The sequence below is a fragment of the Apteryx mantelli genome, chromosome 10 (genome assembly GCF_036417845.1).
Source record: "Apteryx mantelli isolate bAptMan1 chromosome 10, bAptMan1.hap1, whole genome shotgun sequence".
Lineage (NCBI taxonomy): Eukaryota > Metazoa > Chordata > Aves > Apterygiformes > Apterygidae > Apteryx > Apteryx mantelli.
Window position 1 is genome coordinate 5,709,301 of NC_089987.1, and position 27,840 is coordinate 5,737,140.

General features: G+C 40.9%; 1 protein-coding gene across 4 annotated transcripts in view; it reads right to left on the reverse strand.

Annotated features, from left to right (window-relative positions):
• The window catches only part of PLCG2 (phospholipase C gamma 2), a 70,539-nt gene extending 44,461 nt beyond the window's left edge, over positions 1 to 26,078 (reverse strand). For 3 of the 4 annotated variants that reach the window (XM_067302430.1, XM_067302428.1, XM_067302431.1), the window contains exons 1-3: positions 26,007 to 26,078; positions 20,410 to 20,643; positions 2,504 to 2,644 (exon numbers count right to left, since the gene is read on the reverse strand). In XM_067302430.1, the coding sequence (XP_067158531.1) occupies positions 2,504 to 2,644; positions 20,410 to 20,605 (337 nt within the window). In that variant the 5' untranslated portion in view covers positions 20,606 to 20,643; positions 26,007 to 26,078. Of the gene's footprint in view, positions 1 to 2,503; positions 2,645 to 20,409; positions 20,644 to 25,741; positions 25,766 to 26,006 lie in introns of those variants that run through there. The other variant, XM_067302429.1, reaches the window with a different exon arrangement.
• Between the last annotated feature and the right edge of the window lie 1,762 nt (positions 26,079 to 27,840).

Consider the following 27,840-nt stretch of genomic DNA (forward strand, 5'->3'; position numbering starts at 1 on the left):
GGACATTTACCAGCTCCTGTGTGTCATAATCATACCTCCAAACACAGACTGTCCCAGACTAGGTTTAGGCAAGAGGAACAGAAGGGAGCAAGGCATGAAACTAATGTAACTGATTTATAACACATTCTAATAAAAGGTAAGTTTAGAAAGGTCTAAAACTGCCTACCCAGCTGTAACATTGCAGGGTTGGAAGGAAGATGCACCTGAACTCTAAACTGATTTAGAGTCTAAACTGGTCTTGTTTTGTTTTAAATTTAGTTTGCCTTACATTTCCCAAATCAGAAGAGTCTTCTGCATAATTTATCATGATCACATTTGGTAATGCTTCAGCTCTACAGAAGCAAGACGATGCACTGCATGCTGTGAACAGCCTTCTCTGGGGAACACTGACTAAAGCTGAAAACAGGTTTTTTTAGCCTTGGATGAGATGCTGTCTTTACAGCTTCCAGTTGGGCAAAGTCCATTTCTCTAGCATGCTGGTTCTGAAACTCATGAAGGCATTCTTCAGCTGAACTAGTTCTGAAAAATTATTTTCACACAGGAGGTCTAATCTGGGCAAATTCTTTAACTGTCTTCAAAGCAAAACAGTCTCTCAAAAGATTAAGATTACATTTTATTTAAATATACTTTAAAAGAACGCTATATTCCCCCAAGGATGAAGCTAGAGGCTAGCCTCAAATCCCCATGGAAATGTTTTTCAATTAGTTATGTTTTCGGAAACGCCACCACCATCAGTGCCAAACCAATTCTTTTCCCAAGGCAATTCAGCCCTTTATGAAAGCTACCATTCTCTTCTGAGTAACAATTACTTTGTATTGTTTTAAGAAACCAAGACAACGTGCTTTAACAAGGAAAAGGATTTCCCCCGTAATTGAAAACTGTATCAGTCGTGCTGTTCTGCAGTTCAGCATTATGGCAACATACCTCTTGGTACCAAGTGTTTTCAAAGTATTGGCAGAGACCTGTTTTTCAGAATTGCCTGGGGCAATGGGGGAGGGCAGAGGAAACCAATCTAAAAGTAACTGTGCCAGGTACTTTAAAGCACAGCTGTTTACTCAAAATTTTCACAGACTTCATCCAACAAGGGTAAAACTTGATCTGAAGTTAAAAATCTATTACACAGGATTATATTGTCACAAGCAGTCTTTAACTTCCAGTGCATCAGACTGCAAAAACAGGCTTCTAGTGCTGCAATCCACAAGCAATTAATTCTCACACACTGATGAAACATTTGCTATAGGTAGTACATCACTTCTACTTAAAAAAAAAAAAAAAAAGAGTCTACTGTTAGTGCTTGAAAGCCTGCAAAGCACTCCTAACTTCTCCCATTAAGATTCTGCATTGAATTTCATGTTTATGAAATGCACAAGCGTGTTCCTGCACAGGACAGAGAGAACTGCCATTCCAAATAAGTGGCCTGTGTGACTCTAAACCGGGGATCCATCAAGAACTTTTAAAGGAGAAATCTCTCTGTAAACTTCGCTAGTTAAAAACTGCATTCAGCCTGTGCTATAAGAACTTACACTCCTTTTCATTTCAAAATTGTTGTTTTTGCAACCCCAGACAATCTCACCTGAAATAAAAAGTGTCTCAAATCTTTCCACAGAAATAGCATATGTTTTCCTCTGTTTCCTATGTATCTCTTTATTTTCAATTTACAACCCTTCAATTTCATCCACAGTCCCTTGTTCGCCTTTAGAAGATGTTTAATATTATCAGGTGACATGCATACACAAGCAAAACCAGAGTTTAATTTTCCAATTTAGTCTGCAATTGCTCCTAAGTGATATGAAAGTTTCTGTGATATAGCTGTAGTCTAACTCTTTATAGCTATCAATTCCAGAATCATTTTGACCAGACTGAAATGCCAGGCCAAAATTCTGGCTGCAGAGAGGATGAGCAAATCCTCTGCTGATTTTAAAGAAGAAAATATTTCACCTCTGCTCTTCAGTGTTGAAAGCCTTACATGAGATATTTAACCAGCAAAAGCTTGCATAACTGCATGAATTGAACTATGCACTCTTTCTAATATTTCTGTTAAAGAGGTCTCAAGAAGCAATGTATTGAGAGAAACGTATACTAAGAGACTACACTACTTTGCTGCTTAAATAGTAACTGTCTTGTGGTGAGTGACATGCATTTACCTTCTTTAAACATGCAGCAGTGTTGATCTGCAGAGCATAAGACTGACTGCAACAACTGAATCATGTACTACACATCTAAGTTACACAACTGTTCTGTTTAAACAATGCAAGGGGAAAAAACTCTCACGTACGAAAAACACTCTTTGAAAGCAAAACATTCAAAATGCAGCAGTTCATACACATTAAGGGCTGGCTTAGTAAAAGGTCTCTCTCAGTTTTTAAATATCTGGTGCACTGTTGAACTGCAGGAGAAGTCAAAACAGCAGTACATTTTGCACTACTTTTCCATCAACATACTTGATTCCAGAGTTCAGTAGTTAGGTTTAAAGAAGAAATAAATAATAATAAAAAAAAAGTACCTGCTAAACTTAAGGTGTTGAGGACAAACTGGGTACCATAAAAAATAGTAAAGCAGTGTTTTTCTTTTTGTTTTGCTTTGCCACGCTCAAAGTCTTTTGAGTTCTTTCCTGGGCGAATTTCCTTTATTTCCATCAGATCCACTGAAAGCAAACAACATTAACTCAGTCAGTACAACTGTGGTTACATTCCAGATGATCCTGAAACAACAAGAACAACATCTCATAACATATAAAATTAACTTGTAGATGGTTTTGGGACAGGAAATGCAAGTTACATTAGCCTGCGATCCAAGTCTTCTCTGACACAACTATCTAAATGTACTACTGACTAAAAGACAACAGTACAGAAGGACCAAAAGAAGAAAAGAATATCTTGTCATATTTTTATCATTTGATTATCACTGACTATCCACCAAAGTTTATATACATAATCTTTGGGGTTACATGGTTTAACAAATGACATTTAGCTGAGCAAGAAATTTCCAACTGAAATGTCAACTGTTCAGAGACAAAAAAAGATGTTACATTTAACTTCATGCATCTAAAAATTATACATTGCATCTTAGCTAGTCAGCTAGCCTCCCAGTACAGTCACTGGCATCTGTAAGAAGAATACTTAAAGTAAGTATATTAAGCACCTTCCAGAGTCCAAAGAGAGAATCCAGCCTCATAATTAAAACATTTATGAGCCTTTTCCTGGTCAACTCCAAACAGATCTTTATCTTTTGCAAAGCAGAACGGGAACACTGTGCTAGCACATATTTTCTGAAGTCAGTTCCCTTTTTATCAAACCCTTGCTATATGGCCTGCATAATATCAGTGAGGCAGCACTGAAATAGAAATACGTGCATTCTCAAGATAAGACACTTATTAGAAAACTGAGGAAGTGGTTTAGTTCTGCCTGTGGACCAGACAAATACACAGTTCTTCCCACTTCTGGACAATCTTGAGTTACGAGCAACAGGAGGAAGAGTGAAGAAAAACATTTCATGGCTGCTCTCAAAATGTGTTTATCAGGCCTAACAAGACCCAAGGAAAACAGCTGAGGGTTTCTGTCCATGTATTTAACAACTCTGCAATACAAAAAACATGTCTTAAATGAGCACCTCATCACTAACAGAGCACACAACACACTTAGCACACTTAACAACAAGACTCCCAAGAGAGGAGGAGCTGAGCATTACTTAAAACTTAGGTCTGTGGAATGCTGTATTTCTATGGCCATTGTGAAAGGGAGGGAGAGAAAAGCAAGGAGTTTCATCAATAAAATCTGGATAACGAAACATTAATTCATCCGGGAATTTCTTACTCTTTGCAAAGTATCCCAGGCCAAACTTTCCATCTGGCACTTCTTAACCCCAGCTATTAACTCAACTTCCCACAGGAAAAATGGGACATTAGTGGTCAACCTGAACTTTAATGCACTGTACAAACATAAAACAAAAAGATTCTCCTGGACGCAAGCATCTGAATTAAACTTACTTTTCCTAGTATAATTATCTTCAAGGTAAAGCATCTAATGTCTCAACCTCTGCATCCCAGTCCACCAGGAAAACATCTACAATCTGCATATCTGGATGGCTAAAGTTAGGCCCCTAAATTTAGATGCAAGCTTCTAAACTAAATACATGGCATGATTTTCACGAACAGCCCACAATCAGAAGCTCCCAACGATGTCTTGAATCCTCCAATAATCAGGCCTCTCATTTAGCTCTGTAGCTGTGTATCTAGATAACCACCCCAAAATGCCTGCATCTAAAAAAGATGTTCTAACCCCACCTCACCCCAAGTATTTCACATGAATATCAACAGAGACAAATCAGGATGCAGAGATGGAAAGTAACTACATGGAGAGAGGAGGCGGTGGCATGGCCACAATAAATAACGTGGGACTGTGCCCCTCACTGATTCATGCTAGTGACAGGCAAGAGCAACCTCAGCCACCTTCTCTCCCTTCCTTTCACCCAACAAATGCCTGCTGGGAAACGCAATTTTTAACTTGGAAGTGAAGCATATTTTTCATTTCAGACTCCCATAATTCTCTATGTATGAAACACAATACCAGGAAGACCTTCTCAAAGCATAAATTCAGCAGCGATAAAAAAGATTTCACAACCTTCATTGCTGTTGTCACTTCAAGTGACTCTTACCTCATACTGACCTCTGAAACTAGCACACAAACTTGCTTAATGTCTTCCCTCAGTTACGTATACGCTCACTATACTTTTTGCTTTGCACTCTAACCTTTCAAACCTACCATCCCATTCTCTTGTTTGAATGTATGTATTCACACATATATGCACAAGGACTTTTGCATGCACAGGTTTCACACTGATGTTGCTATTCTCATATTCTTGCTTTATTCACGCTGCTTTAAGTACTGGACCATGAGGGTCGATGCTGTTAATAATAACAAGAAGTGTAAAATAACTGTAACTTATTTTCCTTCTGCAAGCTAGTAACCAATTCAAATAAAATTATATCCATCTTTTGTACAGTAATATTGAACTGGTAAAATTTGTGCACATAAAAAGGCCTTATAGGAACCATATTGCTATTATGGGATCTCTCAACATGTGCGCTTTAGAACAAGTCCAATTTCAAAGCATATCATAAGGCAAACATATTATTGTTTCTCCAACTTGTCTTTGAAAAAGAGATTACTATACCCTAATTGCTAAACATTCAGTAAACAGAGGAGTGTTCAGTAAGAGAACAAAAAACCCACCCACATGAGAGAAAATATTCATAAGACTTTGAATTCAGAATTTTACATTCCTGTACTTTTTAGGCAGCATTCTATATGGAGCTGTCCAACAAAATCCTGGCAAAGTATCATTACACTTAATAAAATAATTTATGAAACAGATATATGAAACACTATGTGTAAGAAAGCATTATTCAGATTTTTACAGTCAGAAAGATATATTTCCATGTTCTAGTTTCACAAAATGAATAGAAACTACATTATCTACATTAACTACATTTTATTAGGTGTGGTTTAGTATGTATTATTCTGTATTGTTGAAAGGAAAGCCAAGTGTGAAAACTGGAAGGGGGAGAGAGACATGCAATACAACGAGCATAAAACTCCGCTCTGGTGCCAAGCTCTGCCGCCTCCCCCAGGAGGTTCCAGGTGTCTGGCGCTCTCCACGCGGTGCACATGAAGCCTAACAGTTCAAACGGCTGACCTAGCCGAACTGGGACAGGAACAGCCAGGAAAATCCGCAATGTCTTTCAGACTCAGATTAGTAAATCAAGGGTACCAATTTAGTTAAGCAATTGCTGTGAACTTTTTATATGAAGTGCTGGAACCTTTCTTCTCAATCACATGTTCAAATTGCAGAGCCATATTCTGCCCTGGCTTCACAGACAGATATCCGTGGGGCCTGATACACCTGGAAGTGCAGACCTGGACAGAGGCAGTTTGCCAAGCGTCAGATCAAGTCCCATATGCTTGCAGGTGCAAGTTCCATAAAACAGTAACAGATTAACACTTTTCCCGAGGAAACATAAATCAAAGTAAATCCTGCAGCGAAACCAATTCACACCCAGCAAGACAAGGAGGGCACTCCCAACACACTCTGTACCCATCCAAATACTTAAGAAGCCTACTGTCATACTAAAAACTCGAGGCTGCTAGTTTACATTTCGTCCATTTCTCTATGTGGTTATTTCTGTGGCTTAAAAGGATCTCCTCGGCAGTCTCAGCAGTCATCTCCTGGTTCTGACAACTCCCTCAAGCGACTGGACTCAAGGCACCTTCAATTACCATGCTCTTCCAGGCTCAGAGCTGGATGCGCGGTATTAGTGGCTTATGGAGGCAGCTCAGAGTCTGAAGTTGCTAAACTTCAGCTTTTGCTGTTGGGCAAGTCAGCTAATTCAATGGATCATTACACTACTACATAGCTACTTGCCAAAGACTGCACAGATTAATTGCTTAGTGCCTTCCAGAGCACCTACTAGAGCTCTTTACTGCCTCAAATTTTGCAATAAACTTTTGATCCTTGATATCTCTGCTGAACTCCATTCAAATAACTTAGCAACAGATATCACATTTAGTCACACTGTTTTAAGTATGAATTACTAGTACCCTTCTTGCACTTAAACAGTACTACTCAGAGGCAGATGATAAAACTTGGATTCCATTACAAAAGGTGCTTTGCAAGCTAAGCAGAAGACATGGCATAAAGTAAGCACAGGCAGTGAGTGACGTGAATAGGAGAACCGCAAACATTATATTGTTGTATATAACAACATTATGCTGCTCATGCCACAAGCACTTTAAACTGGAACAAACCAGCACTGCTGCTCCAAGGGAGCAGTTCTGCCTCTGCCCGCTGCCTGCACCCAGGCAATGCCCATCCCTTGTCGGAGCAAAATCATTTAGCAGCCAAACAGACAACTGGGTTAGGAAGCTGACCCTGGTTGACGCTAACCAGTACCAACAACAGAACCACTTATGCTACCTCGAAGTGCCCGTGTAAGTTCACTGTAGGAGTGCATGTTTGCGCAGATCAGCTTTGCTCCAGTCAGGTGACTCCAGGCTGGAAAGTCATGCAGATTGTAAATAAATGCAATGAAGTCAGAAAACTTTACAGGCTGCCAACCTAGCAAATTACCCTTGACAGAAGAGTCCTGATAAACAATGCAAAAGAGAACTGATAGTGACATTATGGACTATTTTATAGAGTGCTGTAAGATGAGGCTCCTGATTCAAAGTCCAGAGTCCACAGGAGTATTTCTGTGACTGTGGCTGTAAGAGAGGCCTGTATCAAAGCTCAGATGTATGTTTTTAATGGAGGAGGATGAGCAAAAGCCTACAGAGGGATTCAAGGGGGGCTTAGAGAGTCAGAAATCAGGCCATGAGCATTATCCGCTTCATCCGGTATTTTCAACAACAGTCTCAGGAAAGCTAAAGGGAAACTCCTGGCAATATTTCAGAGAGAAAAGTAAAGGACTCTGACCACCTAAGCGGTGTGGACTGAGACACAGGGTGGGAATTCTCTACCTGAATACATTCACATTGTCATTCGTGTCTACGTGGTAACATTTTGCACAAGAGCTAGCTTTCAGAATCCATTTTTTCAACAATTTGCATTACAAAATGTTCCAACGCTTTCATTTTGGAAAGGCAGAAACTGAACTGTGATACCTATGCTATGTGCAAATGAGCCCCCATTAAACGAAGAAAGCCTTTGGTTTCCTTTTGCAAATGTACTTCATGGCGGTTAGTGAGGACAATGGCTTTGTTCTCACTTCTGCAAAACTGATGATTAACTATCCAACAGTTAATGGCAAGGTGTGCCTTATCAGCCTGTTTTATTCAAAACAGCAATGAAACACGGATCTTGGGTAACTGTAAAGGAAACAGGTGAGGCTTCTCTCAGAGAAGGGTTTGGTCACATGAAGGCAGAAATCTCCCATAGCACACGAGTACAGATGGGATATGGAAAATGATTCAACTCATGCAAACTGTGAAATTTAGTGAGACATTCAGCAGCCCAAGGAAGTCATTACAGGTCAGCCACAAAAGTATCTGTAAACATGGCGTTACAAGGCTGCAACATGAGAAATGGTACATCTTGAGAAAGCACACGTGACTACATTTCCAAGGGGTCCTCTGGGGATTTAGCTGTGTGACTGACAAAAGCTTCAGAGAAGCATACCGTTAAAACCCACAGGGTTTTAAGTAATCAGGTCACACAAGCTGTCATGTACAGCAATAACAAATTACCATCTTACCAGCTATAACTACGTTTTAAATCAACAACTTTTTTCAGCAGAGCAACAACATATTACAGCTCTTCCCAGTTTGATGAACTCAGAATCAAGAAGCCATAAATCTCAAATATTGATATAATATTAAAAATTAACTGCACAAAATAAGGATAAAGTAAAATTTACATATGTACCCATAAAAGTTTAAATTCTGCCCTGTGAAACCAGAAGTTTGATCAAGCACATTTATGGTGCGCAGGGCTAAGAGGTTCACGAGCTTCTGCCCCGGGTTCACTGCCTGGCCGGGGCAGGAAGTCTGGTCTTCCGAAGTTAGCACCATGCACTGCAGACCTCTGCTGCTAAAGGGAAGAAATCATTTGAAAACAGCTAAGGGCTACACACCTTCATTTCTTCATTTGACCACAGAAACCAAGCTCTAAATACCCAGCTGAAGACTCACACACAAAGAACTTAAAGATCCCCTGGGTAAGAACTGAAAGACATCAGTTTCAAAACAGAAAAGGTGAATCTTAATGTCTCTTTGAAAAGATACTCCACAAAGAGCAAAAAGTGAATTCACTTTTGCAAAGACATGTTATTTGTACTGTATTCAGAAGACAAAAGAGAAAGAAAATGATAAAATATGAGCTTAGAGTGTTCAGCATGAGTTAACTATTTCTTTCTTTTATTTACTGGTTCATGTCTGTTATAGTAAGGAAATTCAGACAGAAAAAAAATAGTGGTGACAGTAAAAAAAAAAAAAGTTACTACCAGAAACTAGCAGTGTCAAGTCAAACATTCAAACCGTAAGCAGCACTTGTTTCACACTTCTCAGCAGAATATGCAAATATCCACTACTTCTCCCAGAAAGGTAGAGATGCAGTAAATGTTTACATTAGTTTCTCCAAATGGATAGAAATAACAATTTCCCACTAAACAGCAAATTCATACTGCCATTAAAAAAAAATTATTAATTAAATGACTTAGCTGTTTAGCCTATTGAAAAAAAAAATCCCTCAGCTATGTTTAACAATGTAAAACACTTCCATAAATAGCTGCTTAGGTGTTAGGATTTTTTAGGTTACCCAGAGTATCTGAGGGCCAAAAAGATGCACAGAACCAAAATTTGCATGCTCTCTCTCTCTTTAGCAGGCTGTTTTAGCAAGGATTTTAATAGCAAAGTTAGCAAAACTAAATTTGGGGAAAAACATAATGCACTATAAAATTCACAAAATACAAAGATCAACATTAAATAAATACCTTCCTTGTTATCTAGAACAGCATCACCTGTGGCAACACACATTAGACTGCCATTACATTAATTATACATCCCTGGGTCTTGCCTTATCCCCAAGACTGCCATGTGGCCTGATCCACTCCTGTTACCTAGATGATTACCTAACAGATGCACTGCAGCCCCCAGCTTGATTATAAAATATCCAGGTGCAACATGTTGCAGGAACGTGATTTCTACTTGGCAATGTAACCCAATATGAAAACATGAACACAGTGCAGTCTTGCAGATCTAGAAACAGCAGAGCAGCACCCTTAGTTTCTATATCATGAACTTGCTAAGTTAGTTCTTCATTTCAATTCACTCCCTTTCTTAATGCACGCTTGAAACATGAGAATTCCCCTTGTGCTTTTGGAGTTTTTTTAGCATACTCTAGAGGACAAATTCAGTAAAATCTTCTAAGCAGGAAGAAAGTCTCAAGTGATCTGAACAATCTTGGACAATTACATCTATTTTCATAGGTCAAATGAATTATTAGTAACACTAAACAAATTTGAAATGCCAAGTGTATTAAAAAAAAAAGTGGGCAGTCATTTTATTCTACAAACTTCTGAAAAAAATTAACAGAAAAACAGGAACAGAGAGGGAATGTGAAATTAACAGCTCATGTTAATCTCAAAATAAAATACTATGCAGTTCTTGTCATATCTTTCTATTAAGAGTGAAAAAAGAAAGTATAAGACCCACCGCATTAAAGTAGGTCTGGACCATAGAGAGAAGAAACGGTTACTACACATTATACCAAGGCATATCACTAGCATTAAAAGCCTCAGTTTAAATAGCCTTTATTCCTGTACTTAGTAATCTTGCCATTACATTAATTAGGAGTCTGAATCTCTGCCATTCCCAAACACAGGCACTTCATCCTCTGAGAGGAAGAAAAGTTTTCAGAATAAACTAGTATCAACACGTCTATCCACTTTTCTCTTTCAACCTTGCCTGTATCCTAACCTCTTGGTCTATAAACAACATTTTAACAGCTGATGTGTTATGACCACTTTTTCTAAACATGGCTCTCCAATTTCTTAAACCTTCTTGTTGTATGTTCACACAACTAAAAGGTGACTAGATTTTTCCCCGAGTATTTTGCAATAAATCAAGGACATCAAAAAGCTAGGTCACCTTTCTTTGCCTAAAGAATAAGGGATTAAAATATGGTTCAACTCACTTTTACAAAAGGAGGTCATTACTTTAGATACAAAAATTCCTAGGCAATCAAAAAAAAAAGGGAATTAATCTCATGCCCTCAGCAGAACCTTTCTTGAAATTCATATGGATTTATTAGAGAAAGACACATTTGCACATTCAGTGAAGGCACCACTGACTTCTCAGAGCATAAATTCTCGTGGCTGTGAATCATCAGATAAGTAAACTACAGGGATTCAAGGAAGAGATGCAGAAATCTGCATGTTTTCCAGTGACTAATCAGATTCTAGTTGCCACAAACTTTCCCTTGCAACTCTCCTTAAAGCACTTCACTTCTGATACACAATGAAATGCCTATTACAGATCGGCCTCCTGAAGATTTACAGCTTGTCAGCTACTTGCTCTACAAACTTAAATACTGTAACTTTTTTGGGCCTTACTTTACTCATGTGCATATGTGTATCATAACATGAGGAAATTTGGAAGGCTTTATTTGGTAGAACTGAAATGCACTGTAAGTCAGCAAATCCCAGGTGGTGGTTTCAGTCTGTCTCTTAGCAGAGTACTGCCTGAAGCAGGTCTCACTCCTGGCCACCCCTTGCTTTCCCTGTTCCTCCCACTGCTCTCCGGTAGTTCCCTCCACTGCTAACGCAGTTATGACAGTACAATTGTTTGAGCTATTTGGTATCCCAGCAGTGAAACAGCACAGCAAAGTAGCTGGCACAGAGGAAGAAATGACCCCCAGAAACCATGGGAATGTGGAACCCACAGTCTTTGTGCAGTCTGTGACAATTCAGAGTGGTGGAGAAACACCACTGAGTGTGACCTGAGGGTCGCCACACAGAGCCACCCACAGTTGCAAAGGATATGTGGGGAATGAAAATACACAGCAGAACTGTAAGGAGGTGGCATGATGAACAAAGCATGGCAAACTTATATGTGTGTAAGTCACAGCTTCACAGACATATATCTAACACGCGTAAATTTGTTTCTGCAGAAAAGGACCTATTACAAAATAAACAAGCAAATCAATTCTCTCTATCAGGAAACTGAAGCCTCCTTGTCTGATGCGTTGATAAAGCAAATGTCAGTTTAGCTCTGCTATAGCTATGAAGATCTGTAGTTCTTAAATTGCAAATCCATAAACTCACAGTGGTCAATAAAACCTATGGGTAAATGATCCACAGCCCCATTTGCACTAGGTTATCACTAGATCAGAAACATCTTTCCACACAACCTGCATTCCCCTGCTGCATGATGCCTTCCCTAGCACAAGGCAGGTTCTAAGTCAGGCTGTGCTACAGCAAGGAAAAAGGGAGGTGGGGGGGAGACTGTGGTCTAGCACAGCCTTCTAGGAGATTTGTTAAGTTTTCCTGTCACTGGTATCTGATACTAGCTGCACAGCTTGTGTCAGGGGTTTTAGACCCATAATCCAGCAGAAAGTATTCCTCTGTTGCAAAAATACTCCCTATCTTTTTTTCTATGCTGTGTTTTACATTCAAAATTCCTCACCTTATCTCAATGTTTAGATTACATTTTTACATTGTCGATGTTTTGCCACAGAATATACATTCTTAAACAAACCGTATAGATGAAAAAACAAGCAACTCCAGTGGACTGTAATTCAAAGCAGGAACCTAACTTAAGGACTCCAAACTTTGCTATGGAGGAGCCATTCATGCTCATAACCAACTATATGGATAGACAAGTGAGACTAGCCTTCTAAGTTATCTGCTTAATATTAGGCTGTGAAAATACCATCTCAAAGTTATTTCACACCAACAGAAATACCATTCCCCATCAAAACCTTCAGTCCCCCAGACCATGCATTCTTTACCAGAGTACCTAACCTTTCACCAGGCCAGTCTATCCATGGGGCAGCACTTCTACAAAGTTCATCAAAACTTATTACTCATCCAAGAAAGGGATGAAACTTCTCCTACTGAAGTCAATGATAATGGCTCCAAGGAAATCAGAGTTAGTATGCCTACCAAAAAATATAAATAAAAATAAAACAAGGGCTTCAAAGCAAGAGTGATCTCATGAAGTATTAATACTATGCTGCAATGTGTAAAGCACAACAGAAAGAAAAAAAAAAAACAACTCAATGGAAAAACATTTGCCACCAAAAGTTAAACCAATCTTTGGTCACTGATGATATAAGTAACTTAGGAATGACAATTCAAGAGGTTCTGAGCCCCTTGAGCAGTCCCATAACCCACTTAGCAAACTTTAGGTTACCTTCAACAATTTAAAATGATGGAGGACAATGTAGAATGAATAAGAAATAGAATTAGCAAGTAGGAGCCAGAAGAAAAGGCCCTGACATTTTATAGCCAGCATCTACAAATATTTCCCTCAAATGAGCTTAAGAGACATTTGGGTATCTAAAATGTCTGCGCAGAACAATAGCAAGATGGCTGGAAGAAACGCAAGCATGAGTGAACACAGTCACAGATCCGTTTCCCTCAGCTATTTGCATAGCTCTCTCCAGTCACACACAAGGAAGCACATGTGGCTGGCATTAATTTTAATACCCTAATGGAATCCTGCATGGCTAACAGCTGTGATGAAAGCATCGTTCTCAAAGGTGCATTGCTTCCTTCCGTCCATCTGGGTTTTGCACAGTGGGTCGTGCTGGATCCAGCTGAAGCAGGAAAGGCACATGTAACGATACTCTGCAGTCTTAGCAGGCAACAAAAAGAACAATAGCACTAAGAACTGTCCTGGCCACCATTACGCCTGCAAAACACTCAAGGATGGGCAGAAACTCTCTGCCCATTGCTAACCTTTCCCCTTTCATCTAAAAGGGGACTTGAAGCTTCTGGGAAACAGAAAGTGTAGACAAATTTTTTAGAAGGTGCTCACCAGCCTCTCCTAACATTACAGGCTAAAAGAAAGGAAAGACGCACCTCACAGACACTTAACCTATGTTTGGGTCTGGAAAGCATTAAATTTTACAATGGTAGAATCACAGCAAATCCAAGAAATACAGATCATACAGGAGGTTTAGAGTTTCCTACATACAGCAGCAAGGCTGATGAGCTTGGACAAGCTCAACAGCTCTCTTGACTTTGTGAAAACTGAGACATCATCCAACAACTCACTTGAAGCCTTGGCTGCACAGCTGCACAGAAAAACAAGACTGTTCACGCACAGGTTACCCACACTGCTAGGATGACTGGGAGGAAGGGTGTGAGCAGCCACTAATGAGTTGCTCCTTCCCCTCTCTTGCAGGTGGGCAGGGAGGACTGGCACTAATAGGGAAGTTAGTACAAAATGTCCCCTCTCCCCCCCAGGGGGGAACAACAAGGTTACAATGTGGTGCACTTTGTACAGTCCAGCTTGTAATGCCAAAACATAGCACCAGGTGAAATAAGAAGTCATATTTGCAGAATTAAGAAAAGATGCAGCACTCTTCTCAGCACTGAAGTAATTCCTAAGCTTTAAAAAAGACCTTCAGTTGCTCTATTAAAACATGAAAATTTACTTCATACGTATCAGCTGAAAATTTGGCCCCTTGATCTTCCATTGAAATACCAAATCTTCCTAAAGAACAAAAATAACCTACATTCTTTCACTCAGAGGAACATATACAGATGTTTCTCCCCAGTTCATTTTTGTTAGAAAATCCCTTCTGTACATGGCCTTTCAGAAGGTCAGTGTAAAATCTCTGACACTTAAATCAACTGTCTGAGTTGCACAAGCTCAGAAGATTGAGACTGTTTAAACTAGAGATTTCCTAGCCTTTGTATATCTTCACTTGTTATCACACTGCAGGCCTGGGTCTAGAAAGAGTTTTCTAAAGAAAGGTATCTCCATTTTAACTTACTCATCCAGAGAAAGGCACCTGCACCGAGCAGAAAATGGCCACAATTTTAGCAACTTTGTTGCCCTATTCAAAACAGAAAAGCTGTCAGCTTTTTAACAAGAGAGACTCTTCCAAGAGTAAAGGAGTTTAAAATACATAGTACTTCCATAGTACTGGCCCTGGGGTATCTAAACGTTATCAGTATAGTTATTCGTACATCTCCTTTGCATGGATGCATTTATACCAGCATAAAAGTACGTTCATGAACATGTGACTTAATTTAAACTACTTCCAAAACAACATTAACAAAACTTGAAAAAGGCCCTCATAATAGCCTAACACTTTATCCAAGGTTTACACCAGTATACACTTGCATTCTGGGCCTATGCACTTCCCAAAGATCAGGACAGGATTTAGTTATCTTATTCTTATATCACTATTGCAAATGATACAAAAACTTGGAGGAATGGCTGATGCAGCAAATGGTTGTGCTGCTGGTCCCTCGCATCCACAGGGACCTCAACAGGTTGGAGAAAAGGACAGAGAGGAACCTCAAAGTTCAACAAAGGGAAATGCAAAGTCCTGCACCGGGGAAAGAACAACTCTGTGCACCAGCACATGCTGGAGGCCAACTGGCTGGGAAGCAGCTTTGCAGAGAACCACCTGGGGGTCCTGGTGGACAACAAGTTGAACACGAGCCAGTAACGTGCCCTTGCAGCATTGTACCTGGCCAATGTCACCCTGGGCTGCATTAGGAGGAGCGTTGCCAGGTTGAGGGAGGTGATTATTCCCCTCTGCTCAGCACTGGTGAGGCCACATCTGGAGTGCTGTGTCCAGTGCTGGCCTCCCCAGTACCAGAAAAGCATGGACTTACTGGAGTGAGTCAAGCAGAGGGCCACAAAGATGACTAAGGGATTGGAGCATCTCTCATACAAGAAGAGGGCGAGAGAGCTGGGATTGTTCAGCTTGGAGAAAAGACGACTTGGGGGGGGGGGAGGGTCTTATCAATATGTATAAATGTCTGATGGGGGGGGGGGTGTCGGGGAGTAAAGAAAATGGAGCCAAACTCTTCTCAGTGGTGCCCAGTGACCAGACAAGATCCAACGGGCACAAACTGTAACACAGGAAATTCCACTTGAACACAAGAAAACACTTCTTCACCGTGCGAGTGGTTGCACACTGGAACAGGTTGCCCAGAGAGGTGGTAGAGTCTCCAGCCTTGGAGATATTCAAAACCTGACTGGACACAGCTCTGGGCAACCTGCTCTAGCTGACTCTGTTTCAGCAAGCGGTTGGACCAGAAGATCTCCAGAGGTCCCTGCCAGCCCTAACAATCCTGTGATTCACAAAGGTTTAGAGAGACAGAAGATCACAAACTATGAAGAGGCACTAGAGAATACAGAAGCTTTGCTATAGCTATATACTTAACAAGCACAGAGCAGAATCACCTTTATTCTTCTGTTCAGTCACTTCCCAAATCATTTCCACTGCCTTGGGCATGCTGAGCTGTGCATTTTAGAGTAGTACAGTAAATTTAACAGTAAAGAAGAGCATGATACAAATACAAATATCTAATATGCTGTGATAAGTTTAAATGATTATTGTATGGAAGGTATAAAGCCAACAGCAGCGTGAAAGTTTGGCAACTGTAGATACAGTAAACAAGCTGCTGAGAAAATAAATACTGCACCTGCTGCCTAATTCCAAGCTAGACCCCAAATAGCATAAAAATAGTTTAAATTAATGTTTAAAAGAACAGCAAAGTTCTTTTTGTAAGTCTTACAGAGGAGCACTGTTTATCATCACCATATCTGCAGAAATTCATAGGCCATTGTTTAAGGACCTGTGCAAAAAATGTTGCAACTCTGAAAATATTCCTTTGTTTTTAAACCAGCTCTCTTAAGAATGTCCATCAGCAACTCCACTTGCGTGTTCTTGCTGCACACTACAAATAGAACTGTATTTATACAAAATATTTGAAATAATACATTTAGGCACAATCCTGCAGTCTTTATTCAAGTAAACTTTCATTGTAGTGAATGAAATTTTTACTTCAATACAAGACTTGGGGCGGGGGAAGCACCCTGTGTCTCTGCCTCGCTTTCATATGTCTGAAATTTTTCTCATTGCATATTTATTGCAATTTCTTCTTCTTTTAGAACCAAATCCTACCCCTCTGAAATCAATACAGAGGCTCCCCCTTATATCAAGGCTTCTAATGCTAGAGCTGTCTTTCAGCAGTTTATATGATAAATTTTAGAGGTATTTACTATTTTCCCCACAATCAAGTGAGTTTTGCATCCTTGCAATACAGAGTACTGATCAGCCTGCAATATGAGCAACTATGGCTTAAAGGCACCTGAGTGTCCTTCCCACATCCACAGTTCACCAGCAAGAAATTCAGTATATGACATTCAAAATTCCCATGGCACAACACTACACAATGCAGTTAGAAAGAGAAAGAGTGTGCACGCACAAGAGAGAAACAATATTTTTTCCCCTCAATTTCAAAAGGAAGAGAATTACAGCAAGTTATAAAAGCTGGTCTCCATCCTCTCTATTAGCAGTCTATTTTTGTGTCCAAAAACTTACGAGCTCTCTTCTCACTATCTGATTTAGAAACACAAACCCTCTAACAGGTGCAAACGTTCAGTTTTCTGCCTTCTCTAAAAGAGCAGTTGCCAAACGCAAGTTAAAACTGTACGCACAACAGGAAGCAGTTTTACTCTCCCACCCATACTCAATATTAATTCTTATTGGACTGTAGTATGGGGAAATAGCAACCATTAAGATCACATCACTAATTAGTTCTTACACAACACTCCTCAGTATTAAAACACTGCATATCAAACAACAATATTATGAGAGATCGTAATTCTATGCACTTGGCCACTGAATATATACAGTATTTCAAATGTGTGAGGTTTTTTATTTTTCAGAGTCAACACAACCTACAAGTGAATATTTCAGGTCACTCATATAAAGGTATATATACAACCAAAACCAACTTTTCTCCTAGCACAAACAACTTGCCTTCTAGCCCATCCATTTAACTATCACATATGAAAGGCTTGGATCCATAATTTTTCCACTCTTCAAGCAAAATGGAAATCCGAGTCTCAGCCAAAAGAAGTAATAGCAAAAAATGAAGAAAAAAAAACAAAAAAACAAAAAAAAAACCAAAATAAGATTTCCTTCCTCTTCAGCAAAAACACTGTCAGCAAGTTAAAGCTGCAGTGACTTTCATTTCAAGTAGATCAGACATGATTTTAGCACGAACTGTAACAAGTGTTCACATAATATTCTAAAACAGTACCTGTAAAATATGTCCTTGGTTTTGGGAGGTTTCTTAGCTTTTTAAAGCAACAAAACAGTATTTTGCATACTCATCCTTTAGAGTATGAGATATTCTCAGATCTGAAGCTTCCGTTATTATAAAGGTCACTTAAAGATTGCTGAATTAAAATGACTACTACAGAACTAGAATTTACAGGGAGAGAGGCAAACAGCCCTTTGGCTAAATCACAAGCATAAAGCAATATTCCCTGCTCTGGTAATGACTGCTTGTATAAGTGGAGGCAAGTCATTACCCTATTAAACTATTCAGGTTTAAAATTTGATTTAAAATATTTGCCTTTTTTTCAAGTGTTAAAATCTATACATAAAGCAAACCTTAATTAGCAGGTCTTATTACTACACCCCACCCAGGAAGCTTTGACAAAAGATTATCATAAAGTCAAGCACTGAAAAAAGTTCACCCTGAAATCTGGAATGCACAGTCCGTACAGCTTGAAATCTGGCCCCTTTGTGCAAATGCTTGTGACATAGTCTTTAAATACACGAACACATACTGGTTTTGCCACAGGACTCTAATGCCTCATTCACTCAATGAACAGTCATTTTCTATTTTGTTTTAAGCTTATTGTTCAGGGTGTCACCCCAGGCCTTATTTGCCAAGCACCTTCAAACCATGCTCTCATGATCAAATTATTCATTTCCTTACAGGACTTTTTTTGGCAAACCTCACTCTGGGATCTGAGCATATCAGAACCAGTAATGGACTTACATTCACACACATCATTATAGGAAGGGATAATTACCCTCATTTTAAACACAGGAAACTGGAGCACAGCAAGATTATGATCCAGCATGCCCTGTTAATCAGGATGCCCAGCCCTGTTTATTTTTCCTCAGAACACTGCTCATCACCAAATTTTTACCACCAATAATAAAAAGGTCCCACAGATAACCTGGTCCTTCATTCCATGACATGTCCTGTTCCAGCTCCAGTTGTGCAATGAATGCAACAAGATCCAGGGGAAACATTAGCAACTGGATATTTACTACTTGTAAGTAAGGGACGTGAACTAAAGTTGCACAGACAACCCCAAAATCATGCAATTTCTCAGTGCTTGTCTTTACAGCCTTAAAGATATCGGTATTTTTAACTTACTATGTATTTACATTAAAAAAATAAATAAATAAATCCACCAATCAATGGACAAACTCCATTCTCCTTCACCTGCCCAGTTTCGATGACTTGAATTTACAGCCACAGAGAACACCAGCACCGTGGCTCCTGCCGCTTGAACTACTAATTGGTGCCAGTCACAGCTGCTCTGTATGTGGGCTGCACTGCAACAGCATGATGTAGATTTTTTTTTCCTACTGGAATTCACGTATATTTAGCCAAGATCCAGAAATGCCACAGGGAGAAACATCTGCTTATTCTCCATATCTGTGACCTTTTTCACTTTAATCACCCTCAGTTCTACCTCTTTCTCATGTTCCTAACCCCTTTTTCTTCTCTCAGCACTTGATCGACTTGCTTCTCACAGAAATCCCTGTCTCTGCTCAGTAAATTCTAGTCTCACCTCTATAGGTTTCTTATGCTATTTTTACTCACTCACTTCAATACACCTGCTCAGCCTTCCCAGTTCTCCACCTCCAAACTCCAATTCCTTATCACAATTTCTTTTCCCAAATAGCCCCAGTTCCTCAGCACCAAGCTTCTCATTTTAGCTGAGGCTAAACATTAAATGATTCTGGCAACTCAGACAAGCAATTCAATTCCTTTATTGAATACAAAAGCCATTTAGCAATCGCATAGTAAAACCATGCCTGGAAATTAAAAAAAAAAAAAAAAGATGTTTAACATACAGTCGTATGCAAGCACAGTAATTACACTTTTTATAACTATAGCACTGCGCATCCCAAAAACTGCAAGCTGAGCTTGCTTGACATCAACCATGTTTGGTAAGAACTGATAACTAGTTTCACTTTATTCTTCTTTGTAACTTTTACAGGCCCATGCAGCTTTATGGTCCTCTTCTAATCTCCCAGCATGTTATAAATAACGGTTTTAGCCAGTTCAGATATCAACCGAAGAGACAGCATCAACTCGGGACCTTGAAAACATCTCTCATATCTCACAGCTTCACCCTCCTAAGTCACTGGTACTTTCCAGCAACTGTCCTAAATACTAACTTCTACCCTAAAACAGCAAATTCCTTAAGAAAATAGAAATTGCAACTCAGTTATCTTGTATTTGGGGCTGTGTCTTTTTGAAGAGAGGAGAGGTAAAAAAGTTTTAATTTACAAGACAGTGTGATGCTTGATGATGCAAAAGAGCTCTGACTCAGTAACACTATTCATACAGAACACAGGTAGCATCAGACTCAAAGGTGAAAACTTTGAGAACAGGGTCCAAGGAAAAGCATGTTAATAAGATAAGTATAGCGTTATCTAAATAACTAGTGAGCCACAGAAGATTGTTCACCTACTGCAACAGTTCAGAATATTCCTAGGAATTTATCAAATCCTTTTCAGCCAAAAGCATCATTATGTTAATGTAAAGCATCATTAAATCAATGTTTGACAATTACATTAATTTATTAGTAACTCCAAGTTCAGGTACACTTTGCAAATACTCACAGAATCCTTCAATCTTGTCAGCTGTCTTGCTCCATGCTACCTGTCTGGTTTCCATTATGACTTGAATAGTCCTCCTTTCCGGATTACTCTTCTTAAGACTGAACACTGTCATAACAGTTCCCAGCTCCAGGGTCCTTTTGATCTGGCTTTTCTCATACTCTGGCAGCACTCCATAGTCCATACTCTTTCTGGGCATTTTTTTTTTTTAATCAAGCGTTTATGGTTTTCAGTGTGCTGAAGAGAAAAAGCAAAGAACACTTCTTATTTCTTTAAAAACACATTTATATAAATAAGGTAAAGCTACCCAACAGTGATTTCTTCCCATTCAAATACATGGCAGATACATGGTGAACATTAACAGCATCTTGCCAATTTATCCTGCAAGAAAGTAGGAACAGACTTCAGAGGGAGGTGACACTAATTGCTGATGCATTGTTACAAAATCTGTTAAAAATGAAGAGCTGGGTGGAGTAGCCACCACATGCAATGAATTGTTTTAAAGCTAGCAGCAAGACTAATGCCTCTATTTTAGCAGCAACATACTACTAACTGCTTCCTCGGTCTTGTAACACAGCATGATGCAGTGTTCCAGAGTAAAATACGGTGAGCTAAGGTCAGCTTAGCCCAAATATGTAAAATCGCATGAATCAACATACTTCCCTAAATGTTGTTTTAGGCATGCAAACCTTCAGTTGCATGTACACATCCATCATGACAAATACAGATTTCCATCTTTAAAATCTCATCAGCATTGCTACATAAAGGTATGTGACACAGGCGGAAACACACAAGAAAGAAGACCTGGAAGAAATACTGAACATAGGTATACCTAACTAATAGGACAAAAAAGCAAAAACTACAAAGAATGCAAAGCATCGAAATCCAAGTAGAACAATATCTGGGTCATAATAAAGAAAGCATTTAAGTCTGACAGTAATTAAAAATAAATAAAACTGAGGAACACATAGGAAACATGAAAAATTCTTCTGTTCAAACCAAAGCAGAATCATGTTAAAAACCTCTGCTAAAAGAGCAATGTTCACTGAATCTGTAGTGTTTTCTGCAACATTTTCTACATTCCTTCCTACCCCAAAAAGGGGTGTAAATGCAATTATATGGCACAAATTGCTTTTATCATGACAGTTTATCTCACTCACCAAGCCCCCATCTTTTTTGCTAGTATAATCAGTGGCCAAATTAGGATTACTCAATGGGATAGTTACATGAACCAGTCTTGAACAGTTGGCCTGAAAAGTACCTAGTACAACAACGAACAGAACCCTTTTATGTAATACCTAGCAGGTTTTCAATATTAAGGATATCACTTATAAACTATACACACACACCAGATGTGAAACATAAGCCTAACACACCACATATTCTGTCCAAATGCTCTTTCTTTTACCAAGCACTCCATAGTACTAAAAAGGAAGAAAGAACCTCTGAAGTCTTCATATAGCAATACTGTTTTTCCCCCCAGAAAACAGCAAACATTGCTAGGAGGTCCAATGGAGAACGCACTTCCTTAAACAACGTTCAAACCTTGAAGGTACTCATCTTGATTTGATGACTTTGAGAGTCTCACAAAATGTCAAAAAAGGATCACTTCAACCCTATTGAGTCCCTTTCAAGCATCTGAACTTTCACCCACTATTAAATCTTTGCTTGTGGAGATTTTCTCTCATTGACATAAAGGGAGAAGTGGCTCTTATTAGAAATGACTGTTCCTATAAGACTTTGCTTATTGTTTTAGAATATTTGAAGACTTACGTTCCATAAAAAGACCTCGCGAATTCTATGTTAAGCTGGAAAAACCTTTAGTTCTTGAAACTGAGGCTAATTCAATCTCCACGACTGTAAGAAATATCTGGAAATCCCTTTTGTTGTTAAGTATTAACAATCTAGATATCAATATGGGAGAACAGATATCTGCAACAGATTAGAAGCACTTTCAAAATATTTCTGCTCTCCCACGATTTTTTTTTTTTTTTTTAATATTCCCAACACAAATACTATCTTCAGATGGTCAAAATGCTTTCCTTACGGTGACTGCAGCAGGATTGCTATTCTTGCTCTGTCTTACACCAGGAGCATTAACTTGCTGCCCGAAGAGACTTCTGAAATCTGGGAAGGCTCAAAGGCTCTGGAGTCTGTGTTCCCATTTTTTTCTATTACATCAGGAGGAGCTGAGAGGAAATGCTAATGACTGAGACCAGGCAATTCAATGACAAGAAAACGCAAGAACTAATGAAAACAGCTTGTGTAAGCTCTTTGGGCAGTAGAACTACACTGACCTATAAGGAAATTTAAACAAACTGACTGTCTTCCTGAGAACATCAAAGAAAATGAGGGAAAAATACGAGTAAATACAAATACTGAAAGAAATGTTTGCTATGTCTAAAACTGTCTGTTCATGCACTTTTAAAACTCCATGGCTATGTGGTAGTTACTCCTATACAGGCTATTTTTCCTTACTCACAGGTCAGGTGGCAGGTATTCGTGCACATACACTCGGGACACATCTTGGCAGAAAAACAGTCAGAAGGAAGACGCATTTGCAACAGCTCTCAAATATTAACACGTTTCTGTAGTTCCATCTCCCACACATCATCACATCAAACAGCTAACTGCAACCTTGACTACTCCTCAGCAAGATTATTTACAAACAGCATGCCTTGGAAGCTGCTCTTTCATCCATGCACAAAGAAGGAAGTGCTATAATTTTCACACAAGTAGCTGGAGCTGGTGCCACACAGGTCCCAACCATCCCCCTTACGCAGTTCCTTGAGCCGGACAGGTCTAAAGAATCCCTGGGCACATTCAACCACCAGCCACAGCAGCTCTTCCTCTCCTCAGTCCACCGCTCTCCATCACAAGCAGTTCCAGTTTCCGTGTTGATAACTAATTCGACCGTGCCGCTTCTCGCTTCCCCTTCGTGACTTCTTCCAACCCTCCTCCTCCTCACCCCATGTCACCGTCTCCTGACCTGCTTTGTACTAGAGCTCTCCTTTCAGCTCGCTCTCATTAACACTACAAAATTCTTTCATCCTGTCACTCACTGCTTCCACAGTCCAATCTGTCAGACTTTGAAGCTGTCCAGTACTAGCTTTCCTGTCCCCTCTTAAATTCCACCACTTCACGAAAACACTTTCTTTTGGCACACAAAGCAAACAGAGTCTTCTTACCTGTGGGGTGGCCTTTTTTGCATTGCCTGCAGTGAACTTCAATTGCTCTGGAGCAGGAATCATGTCTTACTCTGTGTTTTGCAAAACATTGTATAGTTTATATGGCGTTCAATATCTATTAGTTTGTTAGCGTGTAAGGAAAGGGTCCTCCACTTTTCTATTAATACTGAAAAAACATTATATATGCCAATCTTGTGATTGAGAACTGTGAAATATTTTTAATGGTGATATATTTTTAAGGGTGATAAGCAACAGTAGATTTTAGCTAGAATGTAACTGATTCTTTTGACTCCATGGGACTAAACAGATAATTATTTAAACGATCATGGATTTGCATCTAACAAGATAGTCAGAGTCTCCTCCTCTTGCTACGGTGTTTTGTAATAACAGAAGAGCAAGTACGGGTGGTTCTTAAAAATAATAAAAGTCTTTAAACAGTGTTTGGTTTTCAAAAAAAAAAAAAAGCACACTTAGCATTCTTGCTTTGCTCCCTTCATTAAGGACTGTACTCAGATGAACATACCTTAATTCAGAACAAGCCTTAAACCACTTAATACCTCAACTGCAATAATAAAACTCAACTTGTAAATGAGTACAGTTTTTTCCAGAAAAATATAACAAAATATACATCTGATCTGCCTCTTACAGTACAAGGTGTAGCTGTAAAGTGAAACATGACTTGGATCAACATGAAAAGGAATTTCTAAATAGAGCCATTTAATAAAAGGCAATGAAACATTTTTTGAGAGATGTAGTCTCTTAGTACAAAGGAACTGCCTCTCAGAGGTGGCTTCCTAAACAGCTTCCGCTGAATATAATATACTGGACTTCCCCTTTTAAAGTAGCTCTTTCTTCCAAAAACAGGGCAAACATTGTTTTTAGTCTAACTTAAATTGTAAGTCAAAAGCCAGGTTTTTAACTTACTGTGAAACAATGCTGTAGCTGAGGATATCTACTTCATCAGTAAAAAATTAAAAAAAAGATTAAAAAAGGAAAAAATATTTTATTGTTTGATCCATCTAACAAACCATTCCTGTATTGATCCTCATGGGAAAAAGTTTAAGAATAATTGTGAATGGGTGTTACAGCAAGTTTCCTAACAGCGAAACATATTCGACCTCCCAAAAGAACTAATGGAAGCCCTTGACATCAGACATAACCTTTATAATAGTCATCTTACACCCACCACTGCACAACTATTTGAATCAACAGTTTTTCCACCCAGCAAAACCCTGTTATGACCCTCATCAACACAGTATCTGGCTACCTCCAAACCAGTGGGGTATGACACCCATATGTGGAATAATAGCACTACTTCTCTTGTACAGAGGAGTCATTGAAGCCTAAAGTAGAGTCGTCCAGCATCACCCAAATGATTCAAGTGAGCTACTACTCACAGAAACATCTCCTAAGGTCTGGTTTAGACACAGATGCCAATGCATGACTCTGTCAGCACTATGGGAGCAAAACTTTGGTGCCATCCTGTCTCGCATGCAGGATCGGTGCTGTTTGCTACTGTTTGTGTAGTAGCACAAGAGTAATTTCTACATTTCTTTTATTGAGGAGCCTGGCTAATTTGGACTGGAAAGGAAGACTCACTGCCAGTAACCAAGTGAACAAGGACACTGAAAAAAAGACCTGCTTTCTTAGCTTATCCACAGAACTACGCATTTAATTTTGCTTCATTACAGTACTTCACAATTTCAGAAACAAACTCCTCTTATCTCAAGACCAGTCTCCAAAGCTTACCTAGCAGGCCTCTGACAAAACTGAGAAAACAAGGAAAAACTATAGCAAAGGCAGATTACAAGTGAACGCGTTGGCAAGAAGAGCTCGGACAAGCACTGCCGAGCCCGTGTTGCCGTGTAGCCGCGGCCCAGCAGGTGCTTCCCGCGCCGGGCCGGGCCGGGAGCGCAGCCGGGGCCGGGAGCGCAGCCGGGGCCGGGAGCGCAGCCGGGGCCGGGAGCGCAGCCGGGGCCGGGAGCGCAGCCGGGGCCGGGGCCGCTCAGCCCGCGCGGCTCCCGCGAGCTTCGGGCAAGCGCCGGGGCGCCGTCTGCCGCCTGCCCTGCCCGACCTCCGCCCGCGCCTCGCCCGAGCAGAAGCGGCCCCGGCCATTAGGGCAGCGCTAATTAAGCATTAGCTAATACCTCGAGGTTCGTTAACGCGTCCAGGCACCGCTCTTCGCCCAGGGCGGGCAGAGGCCTGCGGCGGGGCCGGGCAGCTCGAGGCCCTCGCCAAGCCGCCCTTCCCCGGGGGCGGGAGCCCCTCAGGAGCCGCCTCGCCCGGCCCGGCCCGGCCCGGCCCGGCCTGCCGCCGCCGCCCCGGCACCTGCCGCTCGCGGGGCCGCAGCGGAGCCGGCGGCCCGGGGCAGGGCCGCGCCCTCCCGCTCGCTCGGGGCCGCCCGACCCTCACCTGCGCAGCGGCAGGGAGCTGCTACTGCTGCTGCCGGCCGTGTCCGCACCAGTGCCGGTGCCTCTGCGGGCCGCGCCGCGGCCGCTCCGCGCTGCACTTCTGCTTCTGCCGCGACCGGGAAGGCGCGGTCACGTGACCCCCCCCCCGCGGCCACCTACTGGCGCCGAGGCGCGAGGAGCCCCGCGGCACCGGCCCGCACCGGCCAGGAGCGGCCGTTGGCGAGCGGGCGCCCCTCAGCCCCCGCCGGCCTCTGCCTGCCCCCAGCGCCCCGCAGGGCGCCCCCGCCGGCCCTCCCCGCCTCCCTGGGAAGCCGGCTCCGAGCGGCGGGCAGAGCGAGGGCGGCCGCGGGGCCGGGCGCGGAGCCGCCACGCTTGGGTGCCGGCAGCCGGCAGCCGCCCTGAGGGGCAGCGGCCGTTACGCCGTAACGGTTCTCCGCTACCGGGCGCGCTGCGGCGCCAGGGATGCGAAGGGGAAAAGTGAGGTTTGGAAGTGTAGGCGAAAGGCGAGCGGGAAAGGCTTAAAAACTTGCCGTGACGGGAGCTAAATTCTCCGTTTAAACTTGGTGCGCTTGGTGAGGTCCGCTACAGAGTGCGTTGTATCGCAACACCCTCAGCTGGAATAAGAAAGCGCAACACCCCAGCTCACGTCCGACATACTAAAAATAATTCCCAGCTTGGGATTCAGAAGAGCACTAATAGATCCTGACGTTCTGGCCAAGCCTAAATACTGCCGTGAAATTTGAGGTATTGATCGAGTCCCCCATCCATGTGATACGGCTGGGAAAATGATTAATAGGAGCGGTTTCCTCATTTTGTCTTGAAACCCTTTAGTGGAAATACAGTAGCACATTGAGATGCTTACAGTAAATTAATTCGCACAGAATTCTGTAAATCCTGAGGTGCTTCCAGTGGAATAGACAGCCGCTCTGATCTAACAAATAAATGTACCTCTGTTTGTAGTCACACGATCTTTTAACACCATTAGATGCAACACATGTATAGAGGATAGTCCATCTTGCAAACATTTTTCATAACGACTCTTTGATTAGAATTCCTAAATTCATAAACAGAATCTCAAAGTCATCGCACAGAACCAGTCACGTCACAGTCTGAAAAATGAATGCCTAGAAACCAAAGCTAGAGATGGTACAGCGTCTGCAAAACAAAGCATACACAGGAATGGCCAGACAAATAAAAGGTTAAACAGCAATCAATCATTATTTTTGATTGATAGTTTCACCCTGTGAATGCAGAAACTACTGAAACAGAACAGTAGTTGGAATGGGGTCACGACAACAAGTTCTCCAACACACAGTCCCAACAACGCTACCTACATGTTTTGTTCAGAAAGAGAAGAACATGTCCATTGTACACAGCGAAAGCTGTAGGAGCAATTTGGGAAACACTGCCCAAAGCCAAGCTAACAAACCTTTATCAAAGTAAAAGGCATCCAAGGATTTCAAATGAGCATGGCTTATCAGGATCAGAACTGAAGAGCGCATTCAAAATATGATACCACAAAAGGAAAAAACCTAAAACCCACTACCTGTGAAGGGTGTGGATTATTTTAAATGCAAAGTCAAACGATTACAATTCCAATTTCATCATTGTTTGCTATTTCGTGAACCACCTTGCTAAAGGCCCCTTATAGTTTCCCAGACACCAAACCAGGAGAAAGTTTCCCTCTTTATAACTGTGATACAATTACAAATTATCAGAACAACATTTCACTGGAGACAGAAGACTGAAAGGTTAAGAGTAGCAGAATATAAACTGAATTTAGAATCGGTCACACCAATGTGACAGTGTCTCTCCCATAGTTTAATTTTTTGTTC